The 17,387-nt window shown below is 40.4% G+C and overlaps 1 protein-coding gene across 2 annotated transcripts in view; it reads right to left on the bottom strand.

The window, feature by feature from the left end:
• Pdxdc1 (pyridoxal dependent decarboxylase domain containing 1) overlaps positions 1 to 17,387 on the bottom strand; it is a 66,371-nt gene that overhangs the window by 30,907 nt on the left and 18,077 nt on the right. For both annotated transcript variants that reach the window (XM_028778376.1, XM_028778377.1), the window contains exons 5-8: positions 15,635 to 15,781; positions 13,204 to 13,393; positions 10,800 to 10,868; positions 8,524 to 8,602 (exon numbers count right to left, since the gene is read on the bottom strand). In XM_028778376.1, coding sequence (XP_028634209.1) covers positions 8,524 to 8,602; positions 10,800 to 10,868; positions 13,204 to 13,393; positions 15,635 to 15,781 — 485 coding nt within the window. The remainder of the gene's footprint in view (positions 1 to 8,523; positions 8,603 to 10,799; positions 10,869 to 13,203; positions 13,394 to 15,634; positions 15,782 to 17,387) is intronic.

Raw genomic sequence — 17,387 nt, 5'->3', positions numbered from 1 at the left:
TGCCTACACATTGGCAGAATACATGTAATCTTGTGGGTTTCGCCTTTATAAGCCCTGGGCTGATATGGCTAGCTGCTGCATCTTGGGAGTGTTCTCAGTTGCAGTCCTAATGCCATGATGGCAGTATTTAATAAAGCCTCTTCTTACTACAATTTATTCATGGTCATAGTAAGTCTCTGAGTGATCCCAGACCTGTAACAACTCTAACTTACTGAGCTGTCTGCAAGCTGTGCAGTGAGCTCCAGGTTCCCAGTGTTGTGAGCTGTCACCCATGCTGAGGTGGGCTTTGGTGTTGTACCTGTCTTAAAGCCATTTCTGCTCTTTTAAGTTAACCTCATTAAAACTCACTGGTTCACCAAGTGTGACTTTAGTGGCATCTGTATTTTTGGTCTGTAGTGGGATCCCTATTTGGCATAACCTTTGTCACACAACACCCTATGACCTGTGACCCCTGTAAGCATCAGGCACCTTTTTCCTCAGCTGTGGGACTGGAGTCAGGGTCTTAGGCATAGTGGACAAATAAAGACTGCACTAGATCTCAATCTCTCATTGTGGTTTTACTTTGCTATTTTATACTTTTAACATTGCCTAGCCTTGAACTCACTATCCATCTTAACACAATCTTGAACTTCAAACTTGTAGCCCACATATCCAGAGTGCTGGACTCACTGACATGTGCTGCCCACATCTGCTTCACTTAGACTTAAGGATCAAACTCAGAGCTTTGTACATACTAAGTGTGTACTCTGCCAACTGAACTACATCCCAGACCTCACTATGGTTTCTCCAGTTAGACCAGACTGACCTTGACTGTTGGTCCTCAGGCATTAGCCTCTGAAGTGCCAGGATTAGAAGCTATGATCTAGGTGTATATCAACATATGGAGCTAAGCTGTATTGTTCTTATGATAATGACATTAACATCTTATGTTTTGCCAATACTTTCCTAGCCTACCTCTTGCTTTTCACTTCTTAATAGGGCTTTTGCTTTTGCTTGTTTGAGACAGAATCTATTATATAGCTCTGGCTGTTCTGGAACTTGCTGTGTAGACCAGGATGGCTTTAAATGTACAGAGATCCATCTGCCTCTACACCGCTAGTGCCGTGATTAAAGGCATGAGCCACCATATCCAGCTCAATAAGGTTTTTTCAAATAGCAAAAGCTTCTTATTACTGGGGCCTGAATTCAGGACCCTGTACTTGCTAAACACAAGCTATACTGAGTGATGTTCTAAATCAAGTCTGTCTGTCTGTCCGTCCGTCCTTCCTTTCTTTGGTTGTTTGTTTTGAGGTAAGACATTGCTGTGTAGCCTTGGCTGACCTGGAACTCATTATGCAGAAATTATGACGGGGCTTGTTAGGGAGAAATGACTTAGTGACATCAAATTTCTAACATATATGCTATAGTACATTTGGGCCTTCTTAAACAACTTTCAGGAATATGCTGTCTGTACTTTTCAGTGCATAGATATTACACATGTTTTTGTTAAATTTATTCATTAAGAATTCCTAATTTATTAGCCTGTGTATAATAAACATGTGAGATGTGTGTGCACACATGCCATGGCACTGATGTGGAAGTCAGAGGATAATGTTGTAGAGCTGGTTCTTTCTTCTCACCTTTCTGTGAGTTTAGGAAATTGAACTCTGGTTGTCAGGTATATATCATCAGGCAGTAAGCACCTTTATCTGCTAAGCCATCTTGCTCCATTCTCATGTTTTGGTTTGGTTTGGTACTTTTAAATAAGGTTTCTCTATCCTGTCTTGGCTATTCTGAAACTAACTCTGTAGATCCAGCTCTTGAACTCACAGAGATCTGCCTGTCTTGCCTCCTATAAGTGCTGGGATTAAAGGGATGTAATAGCACTGCTTGGCCTATTTTCATCCTTTTTGATGTTATCATAAAAGACATTGTAAAGTCAATTTACTATTTATTACATTTATTCTGTGTGTACATGTGGGCATACATACAACAGAGTGCAACTAGAAGTCAGAAGACAACTTGAAGGATTCTGTTCTTTCTTTTTACCAAGAGATGGAACTCAGCCCATTCATTTGGTGGCAAGCATCTTTATCTTCTTAACCATTAAATTAGATTTCTATTTGTTGGTTACTAGATAGAAATCTAGAAACTTTATTAGGTTCACAAATTAGTTCCAGGAGCTTTTCTTTAGTTACTTTAAGAGCACCTCACCTTGAGTTGGAGGCCAGCTTGGTCTACAAATCCGAGTTCTAAGACAGCAAAGGCTACACAGAGAAACCCTGTCTCAAAAACCAATCAATGAAACAAAGAAACAAAAACCAAGAGTAGCCCCCTCGCTTGGTCTTTTTGGTTGGGACAGATACCTAGCTGGTCTGCTCCCATGAAGACACCATATTCTGAGCCATCCTAGAGGAACCACTCCACTCAGAGCAGCAGGATTTCAGGATCCCAGAGGCGCCTGAGTCCCAGGAGTTCTTCCACCCAGCTCAGGATCACAGGATCACAGAGACATCTGGACTCTGAGGAGTTCGGACACAAGCAAGATAACTGGAAAGACAGGCTCCAGTCAGAGACAGTGAGTGCAGGTAGCACAAGAGTTAACCAGATGGCGAAAGATAAGCGCAAGAACATAAGCAACAGAAACCAAAGTTGCTTGGCATCATCAGAACCCAGTTCTCCCACCATAGTAGGCCCTGGACACACCATCACACCGGAAAAGCAGGAATCAGAATTAAAATCACTTTTCATGATGATGATAGAGGACTTTAATATAAAGTCCTTTAACATAAATAACTCCCTTAAAGAAGTACAGGAGAACACAGGGAAACAGGTAGAAGCCCTTAAAGAAGAAACACAAAAAAACCCTTAAAGAATTGCAAGAAAACATAACCAAACAGGTGAAGAAATTAAAACCATCCAGGAAATTAAAATGGAAGTAGAAACAATAAAGAAATTTCAAAGGGAGACTACCCTGGAGATAGAAAACCTAGGAAAGAGATCAGGAGTCATAGATGCAAGCATCGCCAACAGAATACAAGAGATAGAAGAGAGAATCTCATGTGCAGAAGATACCATGGAAAACATTGACACAACTGTCAAAGAAAATGCAAAATGCAAAAAGCTCCTAACCCAAAACATCCAGGAAATCCAGGACACAATGAAAAGACCAAACCTAAGGATAATAGGTATAGATGAGAGTGAAGATTCCCAACTTAAAGGGGCCAGTAAATATCTTCAACAAAATTATAGAGGAAAACTTCCCTAACCTAAAGAAAGAGATGTCCATGAACATACAAGAAGCCTACAGACCTCCAAATACACTAGACCAGAAAAGAAATTCCTCCCATCACATAATAATCCAAACACCAAATGCACAAAACAAAGAAAGAATACTAAAAGCAGTAAGGGGAAAAGGTCAAGTAACATAAAAGGCAGACCTATAAGAATTACACCAGACTTCTCACCAAAGACTATAAAAGCCAGAAGATCCTGGACTGATATCATACAGTCCCTAAGAGAACACAATTGCCAGCCCAGATTACTATACCCAGCAAAACTCTCAATCACTATAGATGAAAAAACCAAGATATACCATGACAAAACCAAATTTACACAATATCTTCCCACAAATCCAGCATTACAAAGGATAATTGATGGAAAGCTACAACACAAGGAGGGAAACTACAACCTAGAAAAAGCAAGGAAGTAATCTTCCAACAACCCCAAAATAAGATAGCGACACAAACATAATTCTACCTCTAATAACAAAAATAACAGGAAGCAACAATCATTTTTCCTTAATATCTCTTAACATCAATGGACTCAACTCTCCAATAAAAAGACGTAGACTATCAGAGTGGATACATAAACAGGACCCAGAATTTTGCTGCATACAGGAAACAAATCTCAGTGACAAAGACAGACACTACCTCAGAGTAAAAGGACAGAAAACAAATTTCCAAGCAAATGGTCCCAAGAAACAAGCTGGAGTAGCCATTCTAATATCAAATAAAATCGACTTTCAACTAAAAGTAATCAAAAGAGATAAGGAAGGACACTTCATACTTATCAAAGGAAAAATATATCAAGACGAACTCTCAATTCTGAACATCTATGCTCCAAATGCAAGGGCACCCACATACATGAAAGAAACTTTACTAAAGCTCAAAACACACATTACACCTCACACAATAATAGCAGGGGATTTCAACATTCCATTCTTAGCAATGGACAGATCGTGGAAACAGAAACTAAACAGAGACACAATGATATTATCAGAAGTTATGAACCAAATGGACTTAACAGACATCTATAGAACATTTCATCCTAAAACAAAAGAATATACCTTTTTCTAAGCACTTCATGGTACCTTCTCCAAAATAGACCATATAAGTGGTCACAAAACAGGCCTCAACAGATATAAAAAGATTGAAATAATCCCTTGCATCTTATCAGATCACCATGGACTAAGGCTGGCTTTTAATAATGACAAAAACAATGGAAAGCCCACGTACACGTGGAAACTGAACAATGCTCTACTCAATGATGACTTGGTCAAGGAAGAAATAAAGAAAGAAATTAAAGACCTTTTAGAATTTAATGAAAATGAGGACACATCATACCAAAACTTGTGGGACTCCATGAAAGCAGTGCTAAGAGGAAAACTCATAACTCTAAGTGCCTACAAAAAGAAACTGGAGAGAGCATACACTAACAACTTGACAGCACTCCTGAAAGCTCTAGAACAAAAAGAAGCAAATACACCCAAGAGGAGTAGACAGCAGGAAATAATCAAACTCAGGCCTGAAATCAACCAAGTAGAAATGGAAAGAACTATACAAAATATCAACAAAAGAAGGAGCTGGTTCTTTGAGAAAATCAACAAGATAGATAAACCCTTAGCCATACTAACCAGAGGGCACAGAGTCAGTATCCAAATTAATAAAATCAGAACTGAAAAGGGAGACATAACAACAGAAACTGAGGAAATTATCATCAGATCCTACTACAAAGGCTTCTACTCAACAAAACTGGAAAATCTGGATGAAATGGACAATTTTCTAGACAGATACCAGGTACCAAAGTTAAATCAGGAGCAGATAAACCATCTAAACAGTCCCATAAACCCTAAAGACATAGCAGCAGTCATGTAAAAATCTCCCATCCAAAAAAACCCCAGGACCAGATGGTTTTAGCGCAGAATTCTATTAGACCTTCACGAAAGACCTAATACCAATTCTCTTCAAACTATTCGTCTAGATAGAAACAGAAGGAACACTATCCAATTCCTTCGAAGAAGCTACAATCACGCGCATACCTAAACCTCACAAAGATCCAACAAAGAAAGAGAACTTCAGATCAGTATCCCTTATGAATATCGATGCAAAAATACTCAAATAAAATTCTTGCAAACTGAATCCAAGAACACATCAAAACAATCATCCATCATGATCAAGTAGGCTTTATCCCAGGAATGCAGGGATGGTTCAATATTTGGAAATCCATCAATGTAATCCACTATATAAACAAACTCAAAGAAAAAAACTACATGACCATCTCACTAGATGCTGAGAAAGCATTTGACAAAATTCAACATCCCTTCATGATAAAAGTCTTGGAAAGATCAGGAATTCAAGGCCCATACCTAATCATAGTAAAAGCAATATACAGCAAGCCAGTAACCAACATCAAACTAAATGGAGAAAAACTTGAAGCAATCCCACTAAGATCAGGGACTAGACAAGGCTGCCTACTCTCTCCCTACCTATTCAATATAGTACTGGAAGTCCTAGCCAGAGCAATTAGACAACAAAAAGAAGTCAAAGGGATACAAATAGGAAAGGAAGAAGTCAAAATATCAGTATTTGCAGATGATATGATAGTACACTTAAGTGACCCCACAACTTCCACCATAGAACTCCTAAACCTGATTAAAAAAACAACAACAACTAAAAAACTTCAGCAAATGGCTGGTTATAAAATCAACTCAAACAAATCAGTAGCCTTCCTCTACTCAAAGGATAAACAGGCTGACAAAGAAATTAGGGAAATGACACCCTTCACAATAGTCACAAATAATATAAAGTACCTTGGTGTGAATCTAACCAAGCAAGTGAAAGATCTGTATGACAAGAACTTCAAGTTTCTGAAGAGAGAAATCAAAGATCTCAGAAGATGGAAAGATCTCCCATGCTCATGGATTGGCAGGATTAATATAGTAAAAATGGTCATCTTGCCAAAATCAATCTACAGATTCAATGCAATCTTCATTAAAATCCCAACTCAATTCTTTGCAGATTTAGAAAGAGAAATTCTCAAATTCATTTAGAATAACAAAAACCCCAGGATAGTGAAAACTATTCTCAACAATAAAAAAACTTCTGGAGGAATCACCATCCCTGACCTGAAGCTGTACTACAGAGCAATAGTGATAAAAACTGCATGGTATTGGTACAGAGACAGGCAGGAAGATCAATGAAATAGAATTGAAGATCCAAAAATGAACCCACACACCTATGGTCACTTGATCTTTGACAAAGGAGCTAAAACTGTCCAGTGGGAAAAGGACAGCATTTTCAACAAATGGTGCTGGTTCAACTTGAGGACAACATGTAGAATGTAGAATAATGCAAATCAACACATTCTTATCCCCTTGTACAAAGCTCAAGTCCAAGTGGATAAAAGACCTTCACATAAAACCAGATACACTGAAACTAATAGAAGAGAAGGTGGGGAAGAACCTTGACTACTTGGGCACAGGGGAAAAGTTCCTGAACAGAACACCAATGGCTTATGCTCTAAGATCAAGAATTGACAAATGGGACCTCATAAAATTGCAAAGCTTCTGTAAGGCAAAGGACACTGTCAATAGGACAAAATAGCAACCAACAGATTGGGAAAATATCTTTACCAATCCTATATCTGATAGAGGGCTAATATCCAATATATACAAAGAACTCAAGAAATTAGACTCCAGACAACCAAATAACCCTATTAAAAATGAGGTACAGAGCTAAACAAAGAATTCTCAACTGAGGATACTCGAATGGCCGAGAAGCACCTAAAGAAATGTTCAGCATCCTTAGTCATCAGGGAAATGCAAATCAAAACAACCCTGAGATTCTACCTCACACCAGTAAGAATTGCTAAGATCAAAAACTCAGGTGATAGTAGATGCTGGTGAGGATGTGGAGAAAGATAAGACACTCCTCCATTGTTGGTGGGATTGCAAGCTGGTGCAACCACTCTGGAAATCAGTCTGGTGGTTCCTCAGAAATTGGACATAGCATTACCTGAGGATCCAGTATACTACTCCTGGGCATATACCCAGAAGATACTCCAACATATAACAAGGACATATGCTCCACTATGTTCACAGCAGCCTTATTTATAATAGCCATAACCTGCAAAGAACCCAGTATGTCCTTCAGCAGAGGAATGGATACAGAAAATGTGGTACACTTACACAATGGAGTATTACTGAGTATTACTCAGTATGAAAAACAATGAATTAGAGAAATTTTAGGTAAATGGATGGAACTAGAAAATATCATACTGAGTGAGGTAAGCCAATCACAAAAGGACACACATGGTATTCACTCACTGATAATTGGATATTAGCCCAGAAGCTTGAAATACCCAAGATTCAACTCACAGACCACATGAAGCTCATGAAGAAGGAAGACCAAGTGTGGGTACTTCGGTCCTTCTTAGAAGGAGTAACAAAATACTCATGGGAGACAAAGTGTGGGACAGAAACTGAAGGAGGGGCCACTTGGAGACTGCTTCACCTGGGTATCCATCCCATGTGCAGTCACCAAAGGTAGACGCTGATGTGGATGTCAGGAAATGCATGCTGACAGGAGCCTGATATAGCTGTCTCCTTAGAGGCCTGCCAGAGTCTGACATATTCAGAGGCAGATGCTCACAGCTAACCATTGAACTGATCAAGGGGTTTCCAATGGAGGAGTTAGAGAGAAGACTGAAGGAGCTGAAAGGGTTTGTGGCCCCATGAGGAGAGCAACAATACCAACCAACCAGAGCCCCCAGGGTCTAAACCACCAGATTGGGAGCACATAGGGAGGGACCCATGACTCCAGCTGTATATGTAGGGGAGGATGGCATTGTCGCGCACAGGTGGGAGAGGAGATCCTTGGTCCCATGAAGGCTAGATGCCCCAGTGTGGGGGAATTCGAGGGTGGGGAGGTTGGAGTGTGTGTGGGGGGGTGGGGGCACATCCTCATAGAAGCAGGAGGAGGGGGGATGGGATAGGGAGTTCCTGGGGGGTGGGGGGGAATGGGGTAGGGGGATAACATCTGAAATGTAAATGAAATATCCAATAAGAAAAACGAAGAGTGCCTCACCTTGATTGGGCATGATGTCTCACTTCTTTAATATCAGCACTTACAAGGCCAAGGCAGGAGGACTACTTTGAATTCTATGCCAGCCTTGGTTATAGAACTGAGACCCCCCATCTTGACAAAACAACACAAACAAGACCCTATCTTGTAGGCCAAGTATATACTAGATTATGATACCTACCAGCACTTGCAACAAGCAGCAAGGGCAGTCTTCCTCTTTCTATGTCATCTTTGATCAGTTTCTCAAGAAAGGCAACATCCTAGGACCAGCAAACAAACCACAGAAATGTGAGACAAGCAGTATAAAAGATATACAATGAATAATGATGGCTGTGTGTATATACGGTTACTGGAACATATATGTGCATGGAGATCAAAGGTCAACCTCAGGGTTGTTCCTTAAGAGCCAGTTAGCTTGTTTTTTTGAGACAGAGTCTCTCACTGACCTGGAGCTTGCTGATAAAGCTATGCTGGCTATACAGCAAGGCCCATGGATTAACCTGACTCCATCTCCCCAGCAATGGGATTACAAGCCCGAGCCACACTATGTCTGGCCCGAAGTCTGTTTTTGATGTTGTTTTGAGACAGTGTCTCATCCTATAACTCTTGCTGGCCAGAAACTTGTTATGCAGATCAGGCTGGCTTTGAATTTATGGAGCTTCACCTTCTTTACTGCTCAAGTGCTGAGATTAAGAGCACTAGGATTAAGAATAAGTGCCTTCATGCCCAGCCTTTATTTTTAAAAACTGAAACGATAATATTAGTGATTTTTAAAATGTGAGTTGTGAGGATTGAACTCAGGTTCTCATATTTTCTTGGAAAGCACTTTACCAATGAAGCCACCTCCCCATCCACTCATCAGACTCAGGAAGCCGAGGCTGCCTTCCACGTCCTGATTCTCACTTCCATCTCCTAACGGTGTATACCATGTTTGGTTTATGAGGTACTCAGGATCGAACCCAGGGCCTTGTGCATACCAGGAAGTACTACAGAGACCTAAGTTAATGCCCAGTGGAAAATTGTGAATTCTAAAAGCACAGATGACTCAAAATTGGTAACTCAAATCAATTTTTTTCATGTTAGGATTATTATTTACTCTTGAATGTCAGACTTAAAACATCAAAATCTATTTGGTTTTATTAATATATGCAAGAAAAGTATTTTAAAGCCACTGTATGCTACCTGGGCAAAATGCACATTAGAAGCACTCAAAAAACATTAGTTTTCTTGTGATTTAGAAAATTTAGAGTTCTAAACTCCTTTTATTTTATTTTAGACAGGGATATATATATAAATATATATATATATATTATAATTAAAAAAACTATTGTAACATTAGTAAATGTTCATTTGAAACACATTTACAACCTTTCCAAGAAGAGATTTTTACCTCTCTTTGGTATCATTGAGTTATTGTTTTCTCTTAATTAATATTAAAGTATTCCTCCTATAGAAATTTTATGCTATTCAAATAAAGTTTTATTAACAATTTTGCTTTCCATAATCACAGATGACAAGATTCATTTTTCGAATAGACTAATTGGAAATATTAAAAGAGATTGAGGGTAAAAACGGTACATACACAAGACCAGCATTCCTAGTTTTAGACATTTACATTGAGCTAAGCACTGGTGGCAGGGGCAAACACCTTTAATCCCAGCAATCAGGACGCAGAGGCAGGTGGATCTCTGTGAGTTCAAGACCAGCTTAGTCTACAGAGTAAGTTATAGGAGAGCCAAAGGTACCCAGAGAAACCCTGTCTTGAAAACCAAAACTAAACAAACAAACAACACCATTTATATTAAAAGAAAATAATTTCTTATTCCCCCATAGACAAGAAAGCTATTTTGAAAATAGAAATGCAGAATCCTAGAGTTTTCCCTTCCTTTCTGCTTCAGTATGAAGATATTTATCTCTTGTGTAAAAACTTACCATAATTCAACCCTAAGATTACAAGTGAAGGACTTCATTTCAAATCTGCTCATTCACACTGTAGAAGAATCTCAGTTCTCATGCCAGCCTGGGATCCCAGGAAGACTTTGTCTCAACACAACAAAAACCAAAAGAATATGCCCACTCAGAAACTCAGATAGCAGTGATAGCTAGCTAAAGCTCTGAGCTTGAACAAATTTCTCATGCTTAAGTGGGATGCATGATGATGAAAGGGCTCTGGAAGTGTATGTACTCAGCATACAGCTGGCCCTAGGACCAAACAATCTTCCTCCTACCACTCCAAAAGCAGGTGATGAAGTAATATAAAATTCCTTTAGAGCTACAAAGCCTGGTCTTCATTCAAATACAAAAGCATACACAGCACAACAATGGGAAGAATGAAGCAATAAATGGGTAAGCTAATAACTATCTGGAAGCCAGCAAATAGAATGTCAGATAAAAAAAAAAAAGACATGGTTTCAAAATGCAATTCTATACTACCATCTAACCAAAAGGAGAACTCACCATCTGATGCTGGGATCCAAACATAGTATTACAGGGCACACGGCTCAGGCAAGGGAAGGGCAAGCCAAGCTGCAAGAAGAAACACACTGTTTACTTATGACTATGAGAAATTGAGCAATGGAGACAAACCACAAACTATTCTTTAAAAACAGAGATCTTAGTCAGGGTATAATAGTGGGGGTATATGTGTGTTATCTTATTACTGAGCCTGGAGGATCACATGTATGAAGTCAGCCTGGCCTATACAGTAGGACCTTGCCTTTAAGATTAAAAAAAAACCTCTCCCCTTAAGAACTCAAGTTTCATAAACATATATTAAGGGACATTTGGAAAGTTAAACTCTCACTCCAAAAGGTGACTTAACAAATGATTTGTAGGAGGATACAATCTAAACCTGTCTGAATAATATAGTCTATAACATGCCAAAAAAAAAAATCAAAAACAAAAAATTCAGCATACTGCATTCTGAGGTGAGAAGAGTAATCTGGGATTCTTCCCTCAATCATTCAGAGAACATTATCTTATTTATGGGTCCATCTACCCTAAAAAATAACAAGTATAGATTATCAGAAGAATATTGCTTAAAAGAAGCAAAGTCAATGCCACAAATGGAGAAAAGTCGTCAAATTAATTTTGTAACATTAATTTCTTAATGTTTAGTTTCAAAACACAGGGAGCTTATAGTTTTAGAAACTATAAACAGATGCAGCATTAAAAAATACAGTGTTTCATTCACACGTTTCCTCCAGAAAAGACTTTTTGTAGTCTCCTTTCCTTTGGCAGGGCCAGGGATTGAACCGAGGGCCTATGGACGCTTGGCAAAGTGCCCTGCTACTGAGCTACCTTTCATCCCTTCCTTAAAATACTTAAAAAGCAAAGCAAAATAAAAACCCACTTCAAAAGTGATCTGGGTATGGTACCAAAAGCCTAACACCCTAGCGCTTGGTAGTCTAAGGAAAGAGGATGGCCATTTCAGAGCCATCCTGAGCTACAAAATGAGGTTGATACCAGCCTGGGCTACACTCATGATAAGACTGCAACTGAGAAATTAGTCAGGTGTGGTGGCTGACATCTGGGCAGTCCTCTTGCCTCTACTTTCCAAGCTCTAGAATGGTTGTACCACCAGCAAGCCCACTAAAACATTATTTCCCTTTTCTGTTTTTCGTCATGCTACATACTCCAAGTTAATTGGCCTGTAAGCCTCTGTACAATTCTCCTGTCCCACACCCATCTCATGCTGGGATTACAGAAGAATGCCAGTGTGTCAGGCTTCTTTATGTAGGCCATCAGGTTTATGAAGCAAGTGCTTTTATGCACTGAATCATTCTGTCAGCCCACAGTGCTGTACTGTTAGTATAATAAAAAAAAAACATATAAAGAGATCCTTTTTGCAACTCGACACAAATAGCAGCTAGAGAAATGAATCTGTGTGCTTTAAATGTTTAAAGAACAGGGGCTTGAGAGATGGCTCAGTGGTTAGTAATACTCGTTGAAGATCTGGGTTTGGTTTCCAGCACCCCACATCAGGTGGGTTACAAACACCTGCCACAGCTCCAGACATCCAGACTCCTCACAAATGTAGCATACCATCACAGACATGCATATATCAGTAAAATGTGTTTATGAAAAGTTTAAAAGACACAGCGTTGGGGTACAGGTGAAACTGAGTGTGTAGAGCCCCTGTTTTGCCTATGTGAAGCCTTGAGTTTGAGCTCTAGCAATACAAATAAAAAAACAAACAACATGATACAGTTTTTTTTTAAAAAAAATATCTATCTTTGGGGGATGGAGAGATAGCTCAAGTATAAATAGCACTTGCTGATCTGGGTTTGGTTCCTGACAGCCATATTGAGATGTTTACAATCACCTGTACACCAATTACAGGGCATGTTACACCTTCTTCTGGTTACTGTGGCAACTTGCATAAATGTGGTACAGATACAGACATGCAGGCAAACACAAATACACACACACACAGACACACACACAGGCACCCACACACGCACGCACATGTACGCATGCACAAATAAAATAAAATACCATGTCTCTATCTTTGGGACTGGGGAGATGACTCAGAGGTAAAGCACTTGTTACACAGGTGTAAGGACTATAGTTTGGATCCCCAGAAACCTACATAAATACCAGGTGGGATTAGTCATCCACTTGTAATTCCAGTCTAGGAAGGCAGAGACAGTGAATGTGCAGAGTAAGCTCTGGGTTTGACTAAGAGACTGATTCAATGAATGAGATAAAAGAATATTTGAGGATGACTCCTGACATCAACCCTGGGCCTCCATGAATATATATGTACCTACTGACATAGACGTATAAAAACACACATACACACATACACATGAAAAAAATGGGAGGTGTTAAAAACAGCCACCACCTTATCTTACATTACCTGATTACAAAGGTACTGGCCCAGGCCAGGTCTAGCAGCAGCACTAAGATATATGACAGGCTTTTTGTTATATAACACGTTGAATCCATCCACTACAAAGTCTTCATAGCGGGAATGAATGGCAAGCCTACAGATCTTAGCAAGTCCTTCCCTCTCTTCCTCATGGAAATAAGCACATCCATTTTCGTACCTATTAAGAGATCTTGTATGTTAATGTACTCTTTTTTTTTTTAATTTCAAAAATACTTTATTTTACACCTTACACTAATCAGAATGGCTAAGATCAAAAACTCAGGTGACAGCACATGTTGGTGAGAATGTAGAGAAAGAGGAACACTCCTCCATTGCTGCTGGGATTGCAAACTGGTACAACCACTCTGGAAATCAGTCTGGCTGCTCCTCAGAAAATTGGAAGTAGATCTATCTGAAGACCCAGTTATACCACTCCTGGCCATATACCCAAAAGATGCCCCACCATGCCACAGAGGCACATGCTCCACTATCTTCATAGTGGCCTTGCAATAGCCAGAAGCTGGAACCGACTCAGATGCCCCACAACAGAAGAATGGATACAGAAATGTGGTTCAATTACACAATGGAATACTCTTCAGCCATTAAGAACGAAGACAAATGGATGGAATTAAGAAAATACTCTCTCCTGAGTAAGGTACTCAGACCCAAGAGGACATGCATGGTATATACTCACTAAGTGGATATTAGCCAAAAAAGTGCAGAATACCCAGGATACAATCCACAGAACTCAAGAAGGTTAACAAGCTGAAGGGCCCAAGTGAGGATGCTTCAATTCCACTTGGGAGGGAGAAGAAAGCAATCATGGGGGTGCAGAGGGAGGGAAGAATCTGTGTGGGAGAGGGTACAGGGAGGGGAAATGGGGAACATGATCATGTATTGGGGGAGGGGGCAGGAATGAAGCCCTGAGGGCTAGCAGAAACAATGGAAACAGGCAACCTTGAGAGTTAGGAGGCGGGGTGTGTGTGTGTGTGTGTGTGTGTGTGTGTTTTCTAGAATGTACCAGAGACCTGGGAGGTGAAAAACTCTCAGGACTCACAGGGAGGAACCTTAGATGAAATGCCCAACAGTGGGGAGAAAGAACTCCGGCTGGGCAGTGGCAGCGCATGCCTTTAATCTTAGCACTTGGGAGGCAGAGGCAGGCAGATTTCTGAGTTTGAGGCCAGCCTGATCTACAGAGTGAGTTCCAGGACAGCCAGGGCTATATAGAGAAACCCTGTCTCAAAAAAACAAAACAAACAAACAAACAAACAAACAAAAAAAGACTCATAGAGTCTACCTCCAGAAGAAAGATAGGGCATCAAGTGGAGGGATGGGGTTAGAGGCAAAAGCTCTGACCCAGAATTGTTCTTGTCTAAAATAACTTCAGGGACAAAAATTGGAGAAGAGACTGAAGGAAAGGCTGTCCAGTGACAGACCCAACTTGGGATCCAGCTCAAGGGGAGGCTCCAAGGCCTGACACTATTACTGATGCTGTGGTGTGTTTATAGACGGGAGCCTGGCATGATTGTCCTCTGATAGGCCCAACAAGCAGTTGACTGAGACTGATACAGATATTTACACCCAGACAATGGACCGAACTTGGGGACCCCTGGGGTTGAATTAGGGAAAGGCTGGAAGAAGCTGAGGAGGAGGGTGACCCCATAGGAAGATAAGCAGTCTCAACTAACCTGGACCCCTGGGATCTCTCAGACACTGAGCCACCAACCAGGTAGCATACACTAGCTGATCCGAGGCCCCGACATATACAGAAGAGAACTGCCTGGTCTGCCTCAGAAAGAGAAGACAAACGCTCAAGAGACTTGGGACCCCAGGGAGTGGGGAAGCCTGGAGGGGTAGGGAGGGATGGGAGTGAATGGGGACATCCTCTTGGAGACAGGGCGGAGGAACAATGGGAGGAGTTGTGGGATGATGTGCCTGGTCAATGGAGAGCACTGCTGTTCTTCCAGAGAATCTGGGTTTGGTTCCCAGTACCCACATGGCAGCTTATACCTATCTGTAATTCTAGTTTCAGAGGATTTGACCCTCTCTTTTGGCTTCCTTGGACACTGTACAAACATGATACATATCCATACACGCAGTCAAAATACTCATATATTAAAAAAAAAAAGGTATAACTGGGTGTAGTGGTGCATGCCTTTAGTCTCAGCACTTGGGAGAAAGAGGCAGGCAGATCTCTGTGATCTGAGACCATTCTGATCTACACACCAAGTTCCTACAGGCATGCTACACAGAGACTCTGTCACAAACAAATAAGCAAACCTAAAATCCAACAAACAAAAAAACCAAACAACACAAAAATCCCTCATGTCTTTACCAGTAAATAAATGGATCCTTAAAAAAACAAACAAACAAACAAACAAACCCCACTACAACAAAACCTAGTTCATAGCATCCTTACCTGAAAATCCGGCGTAGCCATAAGGTAGTGTCTGAAAGTATCCTGGTTGTAAGTTTTCTAAGCTTTTCTTTATCCAGAGTTGAAATATAGGCACCCAGACTATGACCCAACAAAGCCATGTGACCTTGTTCTCCAATATTCTGGATTCTGTTAATCAAAATTCATTAGAGTATTAAAAACTGATTATTGCCAAAGCATAAAAGAGGAGTGAGGATAAAATTTAAACAGCGTTTCACAGAAATTTGGCAGACATTTTGTTTACTTCATGTCCTACAGAAAATGTCCTTGAGATGCTGAAAGTTTGGGAAGAAAAATAGTTCAAAAATTGAGTCCTTGCCGGGCGGTGGTGGTGCACACCTTTAATCCCAGCACTTGGGAGGCAGAGGCAGGTGGATTTCTGAGTTCGAGGCCAGCCTGGTCTACAGAGTGAGTTCCAGGACAGCCAGGGCTACACAGAGAAACCCTGTCTCGAAAAACCAAAAAGAAAAAAAGTTGAGTCCTAAAAGATAAATATCCTTCTCTTTACTGACAACATAAACAATTCTTAATTTTTCTTAAAATATTACCCTTCAGAGCTATAGAAGAGGGCTAGAGAGATGGCTCACAAGTTTAAGAGCTCTAGCTGCGCTGGAGCAGGACCCAGTTCTGTTCCCAGCGCCCACATGGTGGGTCACAAGCATCTGTAACTCCTGTCTGAAGGGACCAGACACACACTTCTGACTTCTGCAGGTACCAGGCATGCAAGTGGTACATAGACATATATGAAGGCAAAACACCCACACATAAAATAATGATGATAGTGATGATGAATTGCAGAAGGGTAATGTAGCTTAGCTGTAGGGTGCCATCTTCCATGGACATGCATGCGTGTGTGTGTGTGTGGCATATATTCACACAGACACATATGCATAAATAAAGTCTTTTTAAAAGTCTTTTAAAAGACTTTCTAAAAAGGTTCTAAGGCTTGAACTTGAGACCCTGTCCATGAGAAGCAAGTGTTCTACCATTGAGCTACACCCCCAGTATCAAGTCTTTAAAATATAAAAAGACATAATCTAGTTCATAAGAAAAGTATTATACCTTCCACACATCACTTATCAGAGGTCCTTAAGTTTGCTAACACCACTGAAGCACAGATGTAGGGAAAGAATTCTCACACACGGTCTGTTATCTCCTAGGAGCAATAGTTGGCTCCACTAAAATTACAAATTCTATTTATAAAATTCTATTCATCTATTCAAAGTAAAATAAAGTTGCTCTTAACAAAGAGAAAGCTCCTTGTGTGACATGCAGTGAGGTCCACGACCTAAGTGAAGAAAGCCAGGTGAATAGTATTCAAGTACCGGAGGGTGTGTATGGATGCTTTGCTTCTATACACAGACACATAAAATATCTGTCGAAGAGTAATAAACTGGTCATTGTCAATGGCCACAAAAGAGAACCAGGTAGGGAGACTTATGTATGTTTCAGGATTGGGAATTAAACTCAGGACACATACATGCTACCAGAGCCTAGAAAATTATTTTTTTTAATAATTTATTTTTTTCAAATTGTAATTCATACACACAGGGGTTATAAGCACAGAAAGGCAGGTCGTGGGGAAGGGGATGACACTGGAGTGTGGGTGTTCAGGGGGAGTACAGATATCTTCAGAACCGGGTATCGGCTGGGTGAAGGTTCAGGGGACAGGTCACTATGATTCTGCCTATGACTCGATTGTCCTTATCTAAGTTGGTATTGTCTGCCAAGGCTA

The sequence above is a fragment of the Grammomys surdaster genome, unplaced genomic scaffold, assembly GCF_004785775.1.
Source record: "Grammomys surdaster isolate TR1022 unplaced genomic scaffold, NIH_TR_1.0 334, whole genome shotgun sequence".
In the NCBI taxonomy this organism is placed as follows: domain Eukaryota; kingdom Metazoa; phylum Chordata; class Mammalia; order Rodentia; family Muridae; genus Grammomys; species Grammomys surdaster.
This window is presented reverse-complemented; position numbering and strand designations above follow the sequence as displayed.